Source organism: Mizuhopecten yessoensis, unplaced genomic scaffold, assembly GCF_002113885.1.
Source record: "Mizuhopecten yessoensis strain PY_sf001 unplaced genomic scaffold, ASM211388v2 scaffold3949, whole genome shotgun sequence".
NCBI classification, from domain to species: Eukaryota; Metazoa; Mollusca; class Bivalvia; order Pectinida; family Pectinidae; genus Mizuhopecten; species Mizuhopecten yessoensis.
In genome coordinates this window covers 1,136,829-1,159,383 of record NW_018405300.1, presented here as the reverse complement: position 1 = coordinate 1,159,383, position 22,555 = coordinate 1,136,829, and the positions used below count along the sequence as shown (strand labels likewise).

At 34.5% G+C, this 22,555-nt stretch overlaps 2 protein-coding genes across 2 annotated transcripts in view; both read right to left on the bottom strand.

The window, feature by feature from the left end:
* Nucleotides 1-7,523: 7,523 nt before the first annotated feature.
* Nucleotides 7,524-16,672, bottom strand: LOC110448228. The gene is made up of 6 exons (XM_021494372.1): nt 16,561-16,672; nt 16,176-16,254; nt 15,504-15,785; nt 15,304-15,390; nt 14,164-14,268; nt 7,524-12,757 (listed from the first exon to the last, which is right to left on the bottom strand). Exons 2-6 carry the CDS (start codon nt 16,234-16,236, stop codon nt 8,607-8,609), a joined length of 4,686 nt encoding a protein of 1,561 aa, XP_021350047.1. The 5' UTR covers nt 16,237-16,254; nt 16,561-16,672; the 3' UTR covers nt 7,524-8,606.
* Nucleotides 16,673-22,058: 5,386 nt separating this feature from the next.
* LOC110448227 (netrin receptor UNC5C-like) overlaps nt 22,059-22,555 on the bottom strand; it is a 96,840-nt gene continuing 96,343 nt past the window's right edge. Inside the window, exon 18 of the mRNA XM_021494371.1 lies at nt 22,059-22,489. The gene's annotated coding sequence lies outside the window, so the exon portion shown is untranslated. The remainder of the gene's footprint in view (nt 22,490-22,555) is intronic.

The following is a 22,555-nucleotide window of genomic DNA, read 5'->3' as shown; positions in this document are numbered from 1 at the left end:
CTTGAGCATGTGATAAAAATGATCTTACACTCATTTCATTTCATATGAAATTTATGAAACTCATCACAAATCTTTCATTTTAGCTCGCCAGAGGCTTGCTTAATTGAAAAATTCATACGACTTGTTTCTGATCATAAATCATAAATTTATAATAAATCTCATATGAAATGGAAACTCATGTAAGATCCTATATATATTATCTTCAGAACTTTAAAAACCAAAACCTGATGTGTAGTGATATGATGGTAGTTACACCTGTGATAAGGTGTGATTACCTGATCAGATATACAGTACATATATATAGGACTTAATACACTTCCATTGTAATTCTGTAATGTCTGTTTAAAGATTTATACTTCGAGATGAAATTTCCTTTTTGTATCATGATTCGCTGAACACCAATAGAAGTTGCCTGCGGCAGATGTCTTTAAGTATTTAACAAAGAAAACATGAGATACGGTTACCTGACTAAAAGTTCACAATGTTCTCATATCTGTCTTCATTCATTTAACATTATAAATGTGACGTTATGTAGTTGTAGTTATTAAGGACGGTATACACAGGTGAAGGACAACACCCTCCACAACCAAAGGTAAACTGCATTTTGAGAAGTATAGATGCTATTATGTATGTATAAATGTACCTTCATATGCTTATGTTAATTTATTATCTTGCCACTAAATGCCTCGCCCATGTATATTGGATATGTATTTCGGTGCTATATGTATATGATCTTAAGTACCTAACCTTGACTTCCATGAAACAATAAATATGTCTTAACAGGTACTAACAGTAGTTTGATTTTATAATTTATGTGTTTCTTATTTCCCCCTCTCCCTCACCACTCACCCTATACTAAACTTAATTGGAAATATTAATTAAGTTAACATTTGCCATACCCTACACTAAACTTAATTGGAAATATTAATTAAATTAAAATTTGCCATCTTGCTTTATATACGTTGGACAACTTGTGCCCAATCGATTTTGTATAATATGTTTAAATCAAACCACTCACCCTCAACCTTCAAAGCAAACTTCATTAATGCAAAACTGATTTGATTTTCTGTATAATTGAGTAATTAAATGAGACTAATATTATTATAACAAGACGACTACATAGTAATTCATATTACAAAGTTCTGAAAGTACCGCCCCACCGATGAATGTAGCGCTGCCCTGGCCCTTACGTATACGCTGTTGATCATGATGTGTCCGTTAACACATTGTCTTGACCAGATAAACGTCACATATATATGTATCACCACCAGCTATTGTTATGTGAAACATATTTAAATCCGTATCGCAAAACCACAATCTGAAGTAACATGGGTGCAGCAGCTCTACATTGGCAATACCAACCAGTTATTGGACTACGACCTACAGAATAGACTACGACCTACAGAAGGGCCATCATTCTGTCTATAAACCCTGAAGGTAGCGTGACGAGACATGTGTTCTTGGTGAACATTCAAGTGTTCTGGTATTTGTAATTTGGCTTGTTCTGACGACGATTTTGTGAAAGAATCGCACTTTCCTCTTCAGAATTTTGACCAGTAACTTAGTTTCTTTCAACCCATATTCTTCCTTAACAACGTTTCTTTTCGCTGATTAGGGCTTGTGTCTAGGGCCATCATTCTGTCTTCAATGACATTGTTACGGGAATTAGTGACATGGAATACACGATAGACGTTCAACAAAAATCGCAAATAAAGGTACATGTGTATATGACATTTCTCGACGCCTTCCATTAATTATTTACGATTTGCTGACGCCACCAACCAACACAGCTTTGTAACTAGGCTCTAATCCGTTGCATCCTCCAAAACATGTTGTCTGGTGTTTGGGTAGGAAAACAAGCATACCTATTTGATATCATTTAATTAACAATTCAGTAGAATCCGGAATACCCTGTCAACGACTAGGACATTATTGTTTTCAACTAAACTTTGTTTTCGACACTGTGATCAAATAGTTGTTTGGTGATGCTGGCATATAATCATCATACCAGATATGGTACAATAACTGGCAAGATGTAACCGTCTATCACGGTAAACGCCATAGTTTGACCAGTGGTCGTCTCTGAGGCAAAGAAATACATCATCGCTGAAAGGAATAGCTGTGACTTTTTTCTAAATGTATAGCCCATCTCATTCTTGGTATACAACTTGTTTGCGAATATTGTGATATGATTCTGGATAACATATGTATTATTATGTGTCAAGATCCCACATACTTAGGGATGAAGCGAGTCTACTACAAACAATCTTGGTGATGGCAAGGAGAGTTAAAATTATTGACAAAAAACCCGTGTGGAGTTTCAGCAACAATAGACCTAAAGCAGTTCGTGAACATCCTGGTTGTTGTTGCACTGTTCAGAAAAAATAACCCTCTTAGACAAGTTAATGGGTAAGAATCATCAGTCTCGCTCTCAGTTTGTAGCTACTTTCTGCATAAGGTGAACGATATTTCCTGAGCGAATAAAGATCTTAGTTCTTAATCCCATAGACATATGTTTCAGTATATGAGTCATTCCATCCCGATCAGTTTTATAGATTTAATATGATATCTCAGATAAGGATAAACAAGGTATCTAAAACATTTTTTTCGGATCGGACCTTTTGCCTTTTGACGGTGTTTAGTGTTTCCTTGCCTGCTGGGGATAGACACAATATCTACCTCTGTTTTCGCATTCCCGAAATCTTTGTTAATATGTTCATGTAAGTAGGATAGGATATGTTCAATGGAAATAGATCATACAGAAACGTTTCTAAATGACTTACAACAGGAGCAAATCTAGCTATGTGGCACTATCATATGCCGATGTAACAACAAAAACGATGGAAAGTTATCAGGAATAACATTTTAAGAATATTTTCTCCGTTTTCTTAAAAAAATATTACTATTCTTTTAAAAATTAAAATTTCAGTCGTCAGATTTATTAGGTTAAAAACCATGGATACATTTTCACAGTTCTGATTTAAGACCATAAGCAAACTTAAATAGTAGGAAATCGTACTGATGAATATATAGAGGGATTGTTGGTTAAGGTTTATGAATGAGGTAAATCTCTCGTACGGCCTGTGATCTTCAACAAGTTGAAAATTAGATTGAAAGAGTCGGTAAAACGACCACGCAGAGATCTGTTAGGAAAAAATAAAGATGAACGGCGCAAGATGACTTTATTTTTCTTTGTTGCATGTGGTATGTAGACACGTGCTATGTACAATGTACATATACAATAGGCAATGCTAAATGTTAACATTTGTGATGTTCTCTTGAACACACCTTGTGTGCCTACTGATGATAGAAAATACTTGGCACTACAGCTAATTCAAACATAGACATTTTAACAACAATTCGTAGCTTATGACCATCTACAATTTGATTACTGATATACAACTGTTTCCGTTGGAGTTCCGTGCCAAAGGTTCCAAAGCAGCTTAGACTGAAGGATTACATCATATATTAAAGGGAGAACCAATGAATTTATGTACTCTATTGATCATTTATGATAATTTGGCTTTTACTTTAACGATACGTCTACTGGGCATCACGACCTCCACTGTACAATGTAACACAGGAAGCAGCAATCTAGCCGTTTTGTTGGGGGTTTTTTCCAAACAAATTAAAAAATACTATTTTGAAATGCCCAAACAATGACTGTTTAATAGATACGCCCACTTGATAAATGCAATAGTGTGCTTGAAAAGTTCAGCGCAAAACTCCATCGGACAACATCGTAATATCATTACATGTAATAGGAGCTTTCATTTTATTTCATACCAGAATTGTTATTGTCAGCACCAATTCTGTTTTGTTTGTCACATTTACGAGATATATACATGTACTTCTATTGACATGTATATTATAAAGATACCAGATACAGGAATTATGATTATGCGTCGCATATCTATATATACAAGAATATAACAAGACACATTAGCTATACAACGATAATCATATTACTACATTAAATACATAAATAACAAGTATTAACAATCATAATAGAACGGCTTGTTACAAAATTAAAAAAAAAACGTTAATCATATGTGTATGAGTAACTCTTTGTATGTTAAAGTGTCACATAATTAAATTGGGCCTCGTGCCGCTAGATAACCCTTTCGTGATAGCAAACTTTGCCATTGCAGATCATTCTCCAACCTGAATACAAGTAATTCTTGTCTAATTATGACATGCTAGTGCCAAACAAATCCGTAAAACATTATTACAATAGCTAAAAATACTACTACAAAAACTAAATATAGCATCATTACACAAGCTTACACAATACTATAACCAAAATTTGGTAAAACAAAATACAACAGCTTACACCATACTATAACCAAAATTTGGTAAACAAATTACAACAGATTACACAATACTTCAACCAAAATTTGGTAAAAAAATTACAACAGCTTACACAAGACTACAACCAAAATTTGGTAAAAAAATTACAACAGCTTACAAAATGCTACAACCAAAATTTGGTAAAAATAATTTCAACACAATAGCTAACAATACTGGAATCAACATTTAATAAAACATAATTACAATAGCTAACAATAATGGGATCAACGTTTAATAAAAACATCATTACAATAGCTAACAATACTGCAACCAACATTTAATCAAATATAATTACAATAGCTAACAATACTGGAATCAACGTTTAATAAAATATAATTACAATAGCTAACAATACTGGAATCAACAATTAATCAAACATAATTACAATAGCTAACAATACTGGAATCAACATTTAATAAAAACATCATTACAATAGCTAAAAATACTGGAATCAACATTTAATAAAAACATCATTACAATAGCTAATAATACTGGAATCAATATTGAATCAAACATAATTACAATAGTTAACACAATACTACCACCAAACCTTATAAAACATCATTACACTAGCCAATCTTTATAAAACCAAAATACTCTAAACTTAGTTTACCTGTTAATGACTCTCTTTGATGTATAGATATAATGTAGGACATAAGGACGACAATACATAATTAAACATTCGACCAGAGGCAAATCATTCTAACTACAGTTTAGCAGACCTAAACCTAAAACTTCAAAGTTTTGAAGCCTCGAACGATAAAAATGGAGAATAAGACAGACTCTGCCGAACTCATGTGAAGTGACTAGGATACAAGCAACCCCAGAGACACTGGGAAATCGAATAAAATATTCTAAAGAGATTTAAAAGAAACGAAGTCAGAATAATAGACTCTTTAGCAAATTTGAGAGAAGCCAAGATCAGCCACAATTTTGAGCAGGGCTACCGACGTAGTAAGATAATGAAGCAATGATGTGAAATTCCTCTAAACGCCCAACCGAAGTTTACTGGTGAAGCAAATACTTTTCTAAATAAATAATCTATTGAGGCTTAAACTGTATATAAAATATATATCACAATATACCAATATATATATTAATTTAAAAAAAAAGACATACTGATATGTCTACATTGATTTAAACAAAGGTCATCGACACGGCAACGGTGTGAGGGTAATCCATAGCTCCCTAACTCCGGTATCGAAAACAAACAAAATGTCATTTGGTGCACGAGTCCTGCTTCAGTATGCAACACGGTACCATCTTCAGAGGTAAAATTTAGTGATAGAGAACATCAGATATTCCCGGACAAAGTGATGTACGGACAGGGTGTGAACAGAAATACCCTCAAACAGTACCTAGTGAGAGACGCTGTCTACAATACGCACAATAGATTGTATTAAATAAGAAAGTATACATTGAATACCATATACATACAGTAATCAAAGAAATAAGAGAACAATTACTGGGGTTCTGGTATTGTAATATATACCATACGAGTACCTGTAAAGTGTAGTGTGTAAGTACTCATACACTGCATGTTATACGCATTGATGATTAATAGGCTTACACATATTGTATCTCGCCATTTACAGTGTCCTAAACACGAAGGCTACATGTGAAATGACTATGTGATTGTCTCGGCAGTTTTGATTTGAAGTTTTACATTTTATAACATTTTACAATTTACAATGTATTATATATTACACTAAACATCTTACATTGTAGCTAACAGTAAACTTTTTTTTATACCGTAGCACAAGAAAACATTTTTACATTGTAGCATACACTGCAAGCATCCCTACAGTAAAACCTCTATAGCATACCCCTCGTTCCATTTGCCACCTAGCTTACTGCCTACATGTCAGAAGCTCATTTCTTCTCTCATTCTTATATAACAAATCCTTTTCACTTTTCCCCCCATTTTATCAACAAACTCTTCATAACGTTCATCTCTAGACAAATGTTGGCAATATAACTACAGATTTAACATACACCACATATATTTTTATATTGCAACAAGATAACAAAAGGTATACAAATATTTTACGCTCTAAACTAAAAAAAACACTTTTACGTTGCATTTTGCAAAACACCATATTATATTACAATGAACAACAACAACGACATCGGAAGGAACGCAAAACAGGAGTGTAAGAGACGCAATACATGTATATTCTATATTTGCAAATAAAAACCAGGTCTCTGCAAACTTAGTAATTTACGGTAACGTCGATCAATTTTTGCTGTTTCTTAAAGTTGTTTATAATACTATTATCGCAACGCTCTTTTGGTTTTGATTTTCCTTGGTAGGCCGATACAATATGAGCACATCGTAGCACGCGCGGGGAATTTGAAACACTGCCTCTGATTTGACATAATACAAATCAATTCGTCAATGATAAATAATTTTCTTAAGAAGTTTTTCTTTTTCATATTGTTTCGAAATTGATTTATAATGAGTGAATTGATGGATGGACCGATAGCCGATGTGCACTTTTCACGTAAACCGCTTCGCTTTTTGGTGCATTCTGAGTATACTTTTGTTATCGGTTTATATTTCGACAGGCTAATTTACGCTCTATTCCAAGCCTTATGTAATTTGAATATGTTATCTTTGCCATTAGCAGAACGAATCTCTAGATATTATAATTACACTTTGTTGCTTTTTAGTGGTTTAATGGAAAAAAATGAAGTTTCATACCACTTTGTTATATGGTGTATCGTTTTATTATGAGAACTATATCATTTTCTTTCATAATTTTTTAACTGTTTTGGCTGTATTGCCCAGAACAGAACATTTATTTTTTTAAATGTAACGTTAGAATTTGTTTTCGATCTAATTCTACTTTTCATTTGCAATAACAAACCTTATCTCCCATTTTCTAACTAACGAAATAACCGCGGTTTTTCAAATCAAGCTATTTAAAGTTCTTTGATCCTTGTTTGCGTCTAAAATATATTACTACTCATTTTCCAAAGGCACTTATCGTCTCAGTCCATTGACATGCCTGTAATTCAATTATTAAAAGATATCGAAAATTCAGAAACCGATATGAAATCTTAAATTATTTCTATGAAGGAATGGTAACTTGGAAGTAATCTGACTAGCTCTTCATCAGTTGTACATGTACAGCCTGTCACACTTGTCAGCCTGTCATACTTGTCAGCCTGTCACACTTGTATCAGATTAAAGGCTGATTGCTGATCTGGATGCGTTTTTGAACTTGTTAAATCCTTATTTTTATTTTTCTCTTTACATATCTAAAAAAATTACAAATCCTTATCTTCTATCTTTCCCTTTACATATCTATAAATACAAATCCTTATTTTATCCTGTTTATCTTTCCCCTTACATATCTATAAATCTACAAATCTTTATCTTCTATTTTTCCCTTTACATTATCTATAAATTTACAAATCCTTATCTTCTATCATTCCCTTTTACATATCTATAAACTTACAAATCTTATTTTACCCCGCTTTTCTTTCCCCTTAAATCTCTATGTTCATCTTTCCCTTTACGTATTTATAAATTTACAAATTCTTATTTTTGTCCTGTAAATGACAAACATCGTTTTTTTCTTGAAAAAGAAGTAAAGTACAATCGAATACATTTTCAGATGTACGATAAATGCATACACCTATGATTTCATCCGTTACGGATATTTTTTATCAGGGTAGTAATGGGAAAGCATGGATAAATAGATAAATGAACAATATGGTTTACGCATGAAAAAAAATATCCACCATTTTACCTGTTCTTATTTTCATTACCAAAGTTCGAGATAATTGATGAAATTAGTTTTTTTTTAATACATAACACTTCATACACATTGTATGTCAAAGACATTAAAACGAAATCTACAAATATGAAAATATGAATTATATACATTTCTAAATTAAGAATGTTATATACAATTTTTGTAGCCACTATGTTGAAATGAATACTAGATGCACATGAAACCGTATTATTGACCATTATACTACACTTATACATTTGTATAATGAGCATATGCTTACGATAACGTCTGTAGCTTCCAGTTGTCCATTATGGAAAAAATATGTTCGTCAATACCGTAGTTCGCGATTTGAATTGTCAAACAGGTAGTCGCATTCCTCCATTTCCATAAGAATACCCATTGCTCATTTTTTTTATCACATTTTGAAAAATCCGCCTCCCTTTTTCCCTCTCCGATTAGCGTATTATTCGTATACATGCATGGTATCCTATTTCATCATGATTACATTGGCATTTATTCTCGGTCAAGTCTTTTGTTGCAACTTCCACAAGTCGTCCAGTCCTCGTCGCTTTTGATTTCCACGTAGCTGTCACAGTTTGTACATATTATCTTCTCCAAAAGAGCAACGTTGTAGGCTTCATATCCGTTTGAGGTTGTGAATGCCAGAGCGAACTCCACTCGCTCACCAGCGTATGTCTGGCCAAACAGCTTTCCCTCTGTCCGAATAGGAACGAAAAACACCTTTATTGTGTTCAGATTTTCACCGATATCTAGGTCGATAAACCCAGTTTGTCGCTGTCTATTTGGTCTGCGTATGGTGCCTTTCAGAAAGGCTAGTCGCGACGTGTTTGGTTCGCCTTTAACATTGCGTTCTTCTACATGTCCAAGAAATTCACTTACTGGTATCAGAGCCTTGATTCCATTTCCTTTTCCCAACCACTCCCTCGGCCGTCGGGGCTTTGGAAAATACACCTTCTGCAATTCTTCCCTTATTTCATCAGCCTCTTGTAGATGGTCAACGTTTCCTCTAGAGCCATCAGAACCGATCCCAATTATACTCAGTACACAGAAGAGATAGAACTTTGACATTGGACTTCGCAAGAAGCTGTTCCATTGCCGTATTTGCAAAAGTACGTCATCTTGTTTGTAGTTTGGCGGGAAAAGTATATGACGAATCGCATGGATCCATTCTTTGTAGCACATTTCCAGTACTCGCCGTTTCGCGATAAGGCCTGCTTTCTGGATTTCTTCAAAACATTCTTCATAAATTTTGACAAGTTCTTCTATATCGACTTTGCTGGTTATCATTTCAATGACCCCAAGACTCTCTTCTTTTCCATACTTCAGTTTGATAGCTGCTGCTTTAAAGCATCTGGCTGATATGTCTTCTGGTTTTGAAATGTATGCCAGCACAGGCTTATGGTTGTTGAATAGGGCGTTATACATGTTGACATTTTTGTAATATTCATGGTCAAGGTCACTGGCATCCACAGCACTGTAGCATTCCATGAATAATTCCAATATTTCTGTGATACTTTCTTTTACGAAGCGCGCTGGAGCGGTTCCCTCAGCCATCCTCAAATATTCTCCAAAGTTGGATATGCCTTTTGGAAAGTACTTGGCTATAAAATTGCATACCTGTAAACGAACTGTTATTTCGCCAATGTATCCATATCCTTCTTCACTCCCTATGGGTGTGATCTCCCGTCGTTTCGTGAAATGCCTACATGCACAATTAGCCAGTTCTATGATGTGATCAATCCGGTTTGGATACTCATCTTTCGGGGTTTTCTTTACAGGCTTTTCACCAAATCGACCAGTGAACTTACCAAGGCATCTGAGGTAGTGCATACCAAACATGTGGTAAATATGCATCAATGTTATTTTCATACTTTCATTGATGTCGTCGATTATCTTTCCTTTTGTTTCTTTCTTGCAAAGTTCCAATGCTTTTTCAAAACATTTCCTTGCGGTTTCTTCTTCTTCGGGCTGACAAATCATGTATATGCGACCCATATGTGCATGGAAGGTAGGATTTTCGGGGAATGTCGCAACGAGCTTCTCGATGATTTTGATTCGCTCTATGTACGGCGGTTTGCTTTGTATGTCTTCTAACAAAGTTGAAAGAGGCCTTTTTCGCATAGAAATTTCTCCTTCGCCAACATCTTTGTAATCGCGATGCAGAAATGTTCTAGTTAAAGTTTCAATGATGGTATTTGACCTGTTGTTTGACCTCACAGTTCTCTTCTTGCTCTCTTCTATGAATTTGTAGGCGAAGTTCATCAACTTTGATTTTGCTTGCTCACTGAGGCCAATTTGTGCAACCGATTCGTCACATTTTCGTGGCCATGCCAGAATCTGATCAAGAATTACCTTTGCGATAATGTAGTGACATATTCTTATGTTGTTTTTTCTCCCCTCTGAATCGCATGGAACGATCAACTCCTGCACAAAATGTGGGAAGTCTGAGAATGAAACATCGTAGTTCAACGGTTTCCCAAGCATAGCGGCAAAGAATTGGCACGGCATCGATGTCTGTCCATAGTAATATGCCATTGACAGAAATCCAAGTATTTCTTGCCATGGTTCAAGGTTTTGAGTTTTGTTGAACTCTAACTGAAGATAACCTCTTACATACGAGGTAATTCCACGGTACTTTTCCAGAAATGTCGTTAGACCAAATTCATAAACTGAATGGTCACGACCATGATGAACATCCACAACCAATTCCTGCAAAGCATCTCTTTTTGCATCGTTGTCGCACCTATCCATAAATTTCATACCAATCTCCGTTGCTTCTTTCTCCGATACCTTTCCTTTCAAAAAGAATTTGTTATGAGGATGTTCAGTCATGCTTATAGTATGAGGATATCGCTTCACTTGCAGGATGACAATACTAACATGTCCTAGCAACCTGGCCAGCTGCTTTGACAGTTTGTCTTCTCCTCCGTCTATCAACACAACTAATGGAAGATGCGTCTTTTCGAAGAGAGATTCCAAGTTGTGTGCAAGATCTTGAACTGATATTGTAGGATGTATTTTCACCTGTGCACACGGTGATGATTTCCGCAACTCCCAAAGGACTCGTTGCATGAGAGTTGTTCCTCCTGAGCCAGGGGCATGGTACAGTTTGATTACACCAGATTTGAAGGGACCGAGAAATTTTTCCATGACAGTTCTTACTATAGACTCCATGATGTCTCGTTCTGCATCGAAATGACCAGCATTGCATTCGTAAAACGCAAACCAACGCAGAGTTCCTCCTTTTAGGAACTTGTCCCCCTCTTCCTTCAACGCGTCCAAATCGATCGGTCGAGAGCGCGGATAATCAAGGTAGAGTACCTCCAAATTTTCACGAAGACTTGATACAAAGGATTCGTCAAATCCTGGGTTGTTTGTGTCGTCTGATGTTGGAAGTCGGTACAGCGTCTTCATCTGTTTCAAATCGTCGGCAAGAGACGTATGTGATAGAGCTTTACAAAGCTCTTGGAAATCGCACCGTAGTTTGAAGTCTACATGTATGGCTTTGTAGATCCAGCTTTGTGAATTCGAACCATAGGACATCCTTTGTGGATCACATACAATGACAGTAGGGGCAGGCTCGATATACTCTTCCATCTTCAACATTGTTTTATGCATGCATTGCAAAGTTTCTTCGTCTTCGGGAAGGACAATTATGCATTTTACTGTTGTATACGTCTCAGTAAAAGCAGCCATCGTCTCGAAATGCAGGTCTAATTTGGTCTTTACAGTGCGAAACCACTTTCTACTGTCCTTTGGTGTTTTACTGTCTGCCTCTTGAACCGATCCTCTGATCATGCACCATTCAGTACTATAATCGGAAAATTTGGCAGTGTCCTTCCATGTACACGTGTATATTGCACGCATCTTCTTGATCCGTTCCTCCAAAACAGATAGCAGTCCATTGTTACGACTTTCGTCGTCAAAATCAAATACTGCGAGCCAGGGAACAAGTGCAAGACAATCTAGATATTTCATTTTCCCCTTGAAACAAACGAATAGTATGTAATGCCCCCCAGTGAAGTTATTTACAAACTCGAGTAAGTCTCGTGGGTCAGAATGAACGTCTTCTATGTCGTCGGGATTGCAAGATTTTGACTTAGTGAAAGAAATGTTTGGAGGTGGTAAAGAGACTGATGTTGCACTCGTGTGAGTTTTACCACGAGCCCCTACCGCCGCAGCATACGATTTAACTATGTTTTGTCTCCTTTCAGGCACACTTGTTTTGGTTTCAACACATTTTTCATCTAAATCTAACGGAACATCGTCGTCCGAATCTGATTCAACGTAAAGATTTGTGGTCAAGGCACTTTCAGTCGCTTCTTGTACATGAGAAGCTGCTACGGGTGTGCGTATAGGGGCAACTTTGGGCATAACCGATTTGGTTATCGTTTTTACAGAATACATAGATCTATCAAGACATATTTCAAACCGGTCATTATGTTCTTTCAAAAACTTAAGAAGTTTCTTTCCTGTAAAGTTATGAAACGTTTGTTTTACATTATCTTGAATCAATAACATATTCTGGAACTCAGTTTCAAGCTTTTGCAAATTCATTCCCTGTGCTTTACTTGGATGTCGCTCGATAATCATTTCCAAACTTCTCACAATCTTTTCTTCTGGACCTTCCGGCTTTGATGACACTACAATACAAGTCAGAAGAAATTAACCTGATTTCATAGAAGAAATACATGTGAGTAGTCAGTAGGGTAAAGTGTTTTTCATTCCTTGCTGTGTATATCTAAATATATACATATAGGCCAAGAGGTAATATTACCAGTAGCTTCCTGAATAACACTGGATCCTTGCAAATGTAGGTTTGTAGGATACGAATTACTTAGAATTGTATAGGGGGCAAGGAAGTAATTCTTACAGTGTAGACAAAATGATGTTGTCAAATTTTCGGAGCAATCAGCTCCTTCATCTAGACATAGAAAAAACACAAAACAAGCAAACAACTATATACATATATAGTTATATCTAAAAGTAAAACGTCCCTAAATGGAATATACCTGTCCAGTAAAAATGTGACCTAATGATGCTAACATCTTGATGGGTTTTTTATGTACAAAAAGGAAAAGAAAAGTTGTCAAAACGAACATTATTTAGATGGCTTATTTAGGGGATAGTACGTTGTTTTGAGTGGCTATACCGGCGATTAGAACATGAAATTTGGGTTTGAACTCGAGAACGATAGGTCGAGAGTTTAAACCAAATTTCATGTTCTAATCGCCAGTATAAGACACGAAAAACAACGTACTATCCCCATTCTAACACACTTGAACAAATATACTACGCTAATATGTTTAGAAACATTGTATTTCCTTGTACAGAAGTACACACTTTGTGACCTGAACTGGCGACGTGTCATTCTGCAGCGCACTGACCAATCGGAAAGACGCTTTCAAAAGTCGGTCATTTGGCCCCGCCCATACTGGCGAGCGCTCGATCTGTATGTTGACGAGGCGGAATATTTGGATTGTTCGTGAACGTCCTGTTACCAAAGTTTATACGACACATTTGGATTAATATTGACCAAGTTCTTACATTTCCATGTCAGTATTCATAACAATCTGTGCTTATCGACAAAATCGGTGATTATTTGTATAGATTTGTGAAGAGTTTTGTGTAAATGCATACGACACATGTGAAATGTTTCATTTGATTTCGGATTTAAGTAGATGTCTTCACACGGATGGAACGAATGTTTCAGTAATAAATGGAGGTAAGAACAAGGAATGTGTACTTTTTACTTTTTAATTCATTCAACAAATACATTTCATCGGTCGTTTCTGTTCTGTTGCCTACTAGTCTTATCAGCGGGATTTCGCTAAGAGGCGAGCTTGACGCCATATTGTTTTAGTTTGAAACGGGGCGTGGCTTAAGTGCGATGGGAGGAGCTTAACACGATTGATCATGATTCTATCGCAGATTAGAACATGGTCCGTATCCAATCAAAACACGCGTTGCAAACGAATCGTGTTAGAATGAACTTTAATCAATAAGTATGTATTAAATTGTGTATGAGTTAAGTTACACAAATACGTACCAACTGGTGACACATGATCAGCACTGCCAGTGACAGTATTTGTTGTACCAATCATAACAGTACTACAGTTCGAGATATGATAAGCTGCGTGGGTCAGTGATGGTCCTAAAAGAATAAAGGTTGCCTAACTTCAAACAAAACAATGTATTTTTAAAGCAAAATATGTCGAGATGCATAACTGATGCATTTGTTTTTTTTATCTTTTGAAGTTATTCGTTGCTGAATCTTAATTGAATTTAGATACATGTATGTAATATATAACGTCAATGCAAATTTTATACAAAAGAAAACAAGAATTTAGTGTTTCTATTTATTATATCATATAATAAATATAACGTATCCTATACACGTACGAGTTTCCATTTTAGATATGAGATTTATGAAACGAGTCTAAGAATTTGTCAATTTAGCGAGCCTCCTGCGAGCAAAAATGAAAAATTCTTGACAAGTTTCATCAATTTCATATCAAATGAAGATCCCTTTTATCACATATCAAGATATGAGGCATTCGTGTAAAACGACAATTTTCATGCAACCTTGAACTGTAAATAGCCGTTATTTTGACCCCAGTGCATAAGTCTGTGACGTCATTTACTTGTCCTAGGCGGGACGTCACAATTGACAAATTGAAACTTACAACAAATCACAGGGCTGATAGGTCATATTACATGAGTTAATATTCACCGGATAACACAGAACATTATGTGATAAATCTAAATGTGAGCCACGGGATCTCCCTGATGGCAGCCCAGCCCATTATGGGGTTCCCCATTTGTTGTTGAAAACAATTTCATCCTGAAAACATATTTTCATTATAGCATCCATTTGAGAGAAAAAAATATTGGAACTGTTTTCGTATTGACATATCACTGAAACAAGAGAGAACACACGGGGTCAAAAACGGATCTCATTGGCACCCATCCTTTTTAACACAAGTTTTCTGCATTGTGTTGAACAGATGAAATATCAAGGGGTCCAAAAGAGTCTAATTTGGATCAATTCTTTGTTATACAAGACCTATACATTATGTTCAGCAAAGAATTCAACATAATGTTTGCCTGCAAGATTCAAACAACTATATATTATGGTATGCATAGTTGTGTGCATATATACACGTAATATGATTATGTAAATACCTACCTGTCACCGTCGTTGTAGGACCAAACGAAATGGCTTGAATTTCTTTCGTCATTGTGTCCTTATTGTAGACGCTTGCTTGTGAAACGTCTGAAAACACAAGGTATACCTTGAAGGAACTAACATGAAACGAAACATCCCTCCCTGATACCAAGTTACTTCATAAAACGATTAATTAACTATGAATAAATAAAAGCGCTTGCCTATTTTAGACAGCTGACATGATTCTACCAGGTTGTCCTTTCCCATCAGTCTCAAAGTGTCACATACATGTGTCTCTGGATGGTCTATGAACTTCTTGGCAATGTTGTGCCAGTCTTTCAACATAATCTGGGCACAGAAACAGTGGTCGTCCTTGTGGCTCGCATCCAGCTGAGCCATTTGAGACTGAGAAAAGCCCAGTCTCAGACCTAGTTCCCGCCATGTCTCGGATGATCCAATCCCCTCGCTCAAGTTTCTGATGAATGATTTCCATGTATTTTTCACTACAATGCAGGTTGTAAGAACTAGGTGACGTATGCCTGTACATTACAATATTCACCATTATGTATGACATGTATATTGCTGCTTCTCTAGACATGAAATGACTCGCATTGTCGATGGGCCGTTAAACAATACAAAAACTAAACTAGGCAAGCGATGCTAGTAAGGAGCATTCGTAAAGGTCACAAAGCGACTGAATATTGATACACAATGTATTCTAATTAAAATTTCATTTCTCCGTAGAAGAATAATCAGAATCTGAAGCAGCATTAGTGTGTTGCATTGCACTTGTGATGATGATACTTCAATTATAAGAGGGAATTATGCCATACCCGAGAAACTATGTTCGAGAGAAATGAAAAATGAAACTATACAATTATCATGTTGCATACCTTTTCTACTTTTTCTGTCACCAGATATCCTCTGTTTGGCTGATTGACATCTATGATACATAATCGCATATTGCTGTTACTGAAATATAAGCAAAATGAAAATAAGACAGTTTTCCCAATCCAGACAATCATGTAACTCTTCAAAATCCGGAAGTGCACAAAACGAAACTAGTTTTTTCCTGGAAGGATATTTAAGTTGTTCTACTCTATTTGCATTAGTTTAATAAACTTCAGTACATTGTATAGGAATTAAAACGTTTCTTTTATAATCCAAAATACCGTTACTATTTCATTGTGATAGGTTATTCCTATTACACGGCTACATAGGAAGTGCTGAATCTATCAGTGAAAAGTTCAGAGAATGAAATACATAAAAAAAACTTACTTCTACATCTTGTGGTGTTTGCCCTGCCTTGATTGAAATGTTCAGACAGAAATATCAGATAGCCTCGTCACTAGATCAACTAAGTGAGTCCCTTCTGACTGTCCATTGTAATGCACCGCGTCAATACGCATGTGTAACATAGAGGCACATGACACATATCTATTGAACTGAAGTATTACGTCACTGCCGAGCTTTTAAATCTAATCTAGCTCGATAATGGCGGTCATAAAAAGGTTTATTCGTGCAAGCCAACTCATTAAATCAGTGCTTAGTAAATATATAATTTTATAACTTTGTAAAACTGAATTATTAAAAATGTTACTCTTTATTGATTGTTGCAGTTAAATCGAGTTTGGAAAAAAAATGACAGAAGATTTCAGTTATGAACTATTATAACTTATCATTTTTTATAATAATTATTCATCTATTTTACATTCAATGGAAAGGACTAGATGTCTGATTATATTGTATAGGCTAACCTAAAACACTGCGAACACATACATCCTCGAGTTAATGATGAGTGGAAAATTCTGAGATAAGATTAAACATATGTAACACGACCAGGTTAACATTTAAAACCAAGCCTCAATCTCAAAAACAAAACTGTCATCAACTATTATCCTAGTTACATCAATATGTTCTCCTCATGAAAACTTTCCACACTTTTAGATAATAACGACTTTTTTTTCTTTTTTTTTTCACTATTATATGTAATAAGAGTTGCTTCCCTTGAACCACAATTCCAACAGAAGAAAATAAATCTTATTAACTCTTAATGGTTTTGTTGCGTTAAAATGTTTAAATAAATTGATCTGGTCGTAAAAAGGCGATGTCCAACGGTGATGTGGCCATTCAGTGGTCAATTTAAAGTTCCAACACACTGATATTGGACAACATATCTTGTATGATTGAGGAAACATACATAAGACATTATACGAACGAACAGTGCTTCAAACGCGTAGGTTTGAAATTATTTCGACCACTTGCATTCCGAGTCCAAAAAAATGAAAATATGTAAAAATATGCAAAATTAAGACCGGGTTAATTACGATATTTCATCGACGCTCGTGTTAGTGTATTTCATCGAAGCTCGTGTCAGTGTGAGGGCTCGTCATTCATCCTCACAATAAAAAAGGGTGGTCGTAGTTATCAACCTGTATCAAAAACAAGGTATGGCCATTGGAGAAACTGCTAATTGAGAATTTGAGAGTACAGTTGTCACAATGGAAAGTCATGTCATCATTCTGAACATTTGAGCATTTCTTTACATTTTCTCGATGTACATGTACATGGATATACTTCAGGAGAACGTACGTGTACTGGTTAATTATTTCTTTCACTATTTGGCATTTTCAAGGCTGTCCGACTCCGTGTGCACAAAAATCATGTAATTTTTCAAACAAAACGACAATATATTCAATCAATGATCATATTTCACTGACAACCAAGCTGCTTCAACGATTCTATATTTTGAAGGAAAATATTCACTGATCCTAGGCATTGCATTGTTTCGGTAGGCATTCATAGCTTAAGTAACATAAACGCCATCTTAACCTTGTAAGGTTATAAAGTAGCAAAGCAAAATATTCCGAATAATCCGGAACAAAATTTGGTGTCAAAACTAAATAGGATCACAACTAATAGTGAGGGCAAAATACATGATTACTAAATAACTATGTACTGTAATCAGTGCTTATTTAAACTTTCGGTGTGTGTACTAGATGATCTTGTACTGCAATAAGTGTTTGTTTAACCTATACTGTATAAACTAGATAACTATGTACTGTAATCAGTGCTTATTTAAACTTTAAAAGTTTGTACTAGGTTCATTCATTCATATCTTTATTCCTCCAAACATGAAAAGTTATATGAAATACATATTTTGAATAAACAATAGATATAAGAAAATTAATACAGTTACATAAAAAAGTATAATGACTGAAAAATAAGCTGATTGAATGATGCAAACTTACATTTAACGATGGCATAGACTTCAACCAGTATAATACAAAAAGGTTACTTACAGGAACACATGTATTATTGGAAGGTAAGAGCAGAAGCTTTCTCTGGAAAAATGCAAGTCTCGTACAAAAACAAGAAAAGATCATCGTCTTCCTCAAAAAGATCTCGAAAAAGATCCGGAGGAGAGCCAAGAAACGTTGCTATTTGGATATCCCGACTTCTTCAGTGCAACGTTACATGTAGCATGACCAGGGTAGTCGTTGACAATTTTGGAGAAGATGGTATCGCGTAAAGCTAACACTTCTTCGCCAGAGCAGTCCAAGATACAATGTGCAACTGCATCGGCTACAAGCACATTGCATTATTCACATGCTAATTCACAATCTGGAGAAATAATCCAGAGCTTTGCAACATTAGCGAATGTTCTACAAAAGTAGGGAAAACATTTAGATAAAAACCGAATAGTCGAAGGACAGATATTAGTGCTTGTTTTACCAACTATTTGTAAAATATATATAATAAGTGCTTGTTTTACCAACTATTTGTATGATATATATAATAAGTGCTTGTTTTACTAGCTATTTGTATGAAATATATTATTAGTGCTTGTTTTACTCGCTATTTGTATGATATATATTATTAGTGCTTGTTTTACTAGCTATTTGTATGATATATATTCTAAGTGCTTGTTTTACCAGATACTTGTACGATATATATTATTAGTGCTTGTTTTACCAGCTATTTGTATGATATATATAATAAGTGCTTGTCTTACCAGCTATTTGTATGATATATATAACTAGTGATCGTTTTCCCAGCTATTTGTAAGATATATATATAATTAGTGCTTGTTTTACAAACTATTTGTATGATATACATAATAAGTGCTTGTTTTACTAGCTATTTGTATGATATATATTATTAGTGCTTGTTTTACTAGCTACTTGTATGATATATATACTTAGTGCTTGTTTTACCAGCTACTTGTATGATATATATAATAAGTGCTTGTTTTACCAGCTACTTGTATGATATATATAATAAATGCTTGTTTTACCAGCTATTTGTATGATATATATAATTAGTGCTTGTTTTACCAGCTACATGTATTTGTATGAGAAATATAATAAGTGCTTGTTTTAACAGCTTTTTGTATGATGTATATAATTAGTGCTTGTTTTACCATCTATTTGTATGATATATATAATAAGTGATCGTTTTTCCAGCTATTTGTATATATATAATTAGTGCTTGTTTTACCAACTATTTTTATATATATAATTAGTGCATGTTTTATTAGCTTTTTGTATGATATATATAATTAGTGCTTGTTTTATTAGCTTTTTGTATGATATATATAATAAGTGCATGGTTTACCAGCTTTTTGTATGATATATATAATTAGTGTTTGTTTTATTAGCTTTTTGTATGATATATATAATTAGTGCTTGTTTTACCAGCTTTTTGTATGATATATATAATAAGTGCATGGTTTACCAGCTTTTTGTATGATATATATAATTAGTGTTTGTTTTATTAGCTTTTTGTATGATATATATAATTAGTGCTTGTTTTACCAGCTTTTTGTATGATATATATAATTAGTGCTTGTTTTACCAGCTATTTGTATGGTATATGTAATAAGTGCTTGTTTTACCAGGTATTTGTATGGAATATGTAATAAGTGCTTGTTTTACCAGCTATTTGTATGGTTAATGTAATAAGTGCTTGTTTTACCAGCTATTTGTATGGTATATGTAACAAGTGCTTGTTTTACCAGCTATTTGTATGATATATATAATTAGTGCTTATTAAAACAATGGTGAGTCGGCAGTCTGTAAATAACAAGACCTTGAACAGAACTTTGCAAATATAAAAGTTCATTACAATCAGACGCGAGTCTAAAACTAGGTTAGCAGTAACTACGGCTTATGTGTGATGTAATAAGCTTCTGAAACTCGACTAATTGCTTTAAGAAATCCGCTTTCCATATTTACTTTACAAATCAATTTTAGTGGTATTGATTTTTTATTTAGTTCCGTTTTATTTATCGGTATGTTGTAGACACGTCGTTCTGTGGTTTACTGTACATAGAGGTTCGAATACAATTCTAGCAATCATCTGCATGTTACTCGACAAAAATCAAATTATTTCATCCGTTTGGATTTCCAGAAGCTTTTAACTGGTAGTAATAGTACCGATATTTAAGCTAGATAATCTGTCTGGGAATTCACTATAGTACAAACGCTTGAGTTAACTTGGGTGAACCACACTTCATACTTTCTTGCCAAATGTTCTTAATTTGAATCAGGTTAAATAGTCGAAGTTCAGTTTCACATTAATGTATCTAGAGAATCGGTAAATACCACGAGTTTGTTAGCTAATGCTTCCGTTAGGCTGAAGTTTTTACTGAAAACGTCGTTTTTACCGAAAACCTGTCAAGAAAACTTGAGCAAGTGACGTAAAAAGGTAAAGATAAGGTTAAGCTGATGAAATACATTTTCATTGGTCTGCCGAAAGTTCCATAAACTCACTTAATTCATGATCGTGTACTTTTTATAAACTACCCAACATGTCAAAATGATCAAGGTTTCTGTTACTATAAAAAGAAACTGAAGTTTCCTTGAACAGTCTTTCCAATCTGAAGACTTGCAACCTCTGATTTAAATAATCTGTAATGGTCAATGCAGCACTGCATGATTTACCCCTGTCTAGGCCATATTTGTATAGATTTACAAGCATTTTGTATACAAAATTCAGAATTATTTGTTGGTATAAAACATGGATAACGAACTGCTAAATCATTAAAGCTACATAGGTAGATTTATGACTACAGGAATGCAATCAGACCTAAGCTAGCATAATTATGACCACCGGAATGCAAACAATTTGTTTGGTTATCACAAAGTTATCTTTTTGTTCTGTTTTGTCATGGTTGCTTTGGAGCATTGCATAAAACATGGCATATCTATGGTTTTATTTTTTCTTATTGTCTGTACAAGCATTCATATGTAATACAAACATTCTTGTATGCTTCAACTAAAGTTTGTTTTTCAAAATGAAAATTGCATCCAAGTCTTATATGCCATTGTCATATTTCAAAAAAAGTCCTAATTACTACATGTATAATGATTATCAATCTTTAAAATTTAATGTCATTTATAGTTTCAGAAACCCTCCTTCTTAAAACGTAATAACAAATGCAAATTGGAAACAGTAAAATGGGCAATTATTTATGTGTGCATTTTATTTCAGGCAAATATCTTCTTACTTAGAAAAGCATAAATTCAAATGTGAAAATGTTCAACTAGAATCACAGTTCTGCCCTAATAGTGGACAGAGCTAAAGGTAACAATTATTAATTTGACAAAAATATTCTGTACTTGATTAATTATTAATCCATTCTGTGGTTGACACTGAAAGGCTGAATTAAGTGTTGGGGCTCTTAACAAGTCTTGTATAATTTTAAGTAAAGATATGAAATTTTAACATGTTATTATCTTCACAGAAGTACAAAAAAACAGAAAGCAGGTGTTCAGATTTCATTTTTCTCAATTTATTTTAGTGACATTTATATACAATAAACATGTTACCATGACAAAAACAAAATATTTAATCTTAAAATTGCATGATCATTGTTGTAGCCTACAGACCAGGTAGCTACCTATCTTTACATAATTTACATATATATATGACATATATATTTATTATACATATAACTGTAGCTTCCCACTCATTATGTATCAAATAAACAAGAATGTCACATCTTTATGATAAATGACAAATTCTGTAAAAACTGACATGCGACATAATCATGTATAAAGTGTTGAGGTTCAAAGAAAACATGTGAGAAAACGAAGCACTCATAATCTCCAATGTACATGCATGTCATCAATTACACACCTGTACTAGCATGTCGTCAATTACACACCTGTACTAGCACATGTGTCATCAAATGGTCACACACCTGTACAAGCTCACGTCATCAATTGCTCACACACCTGTACTAGGATGTCAGCATTTGTTACACACC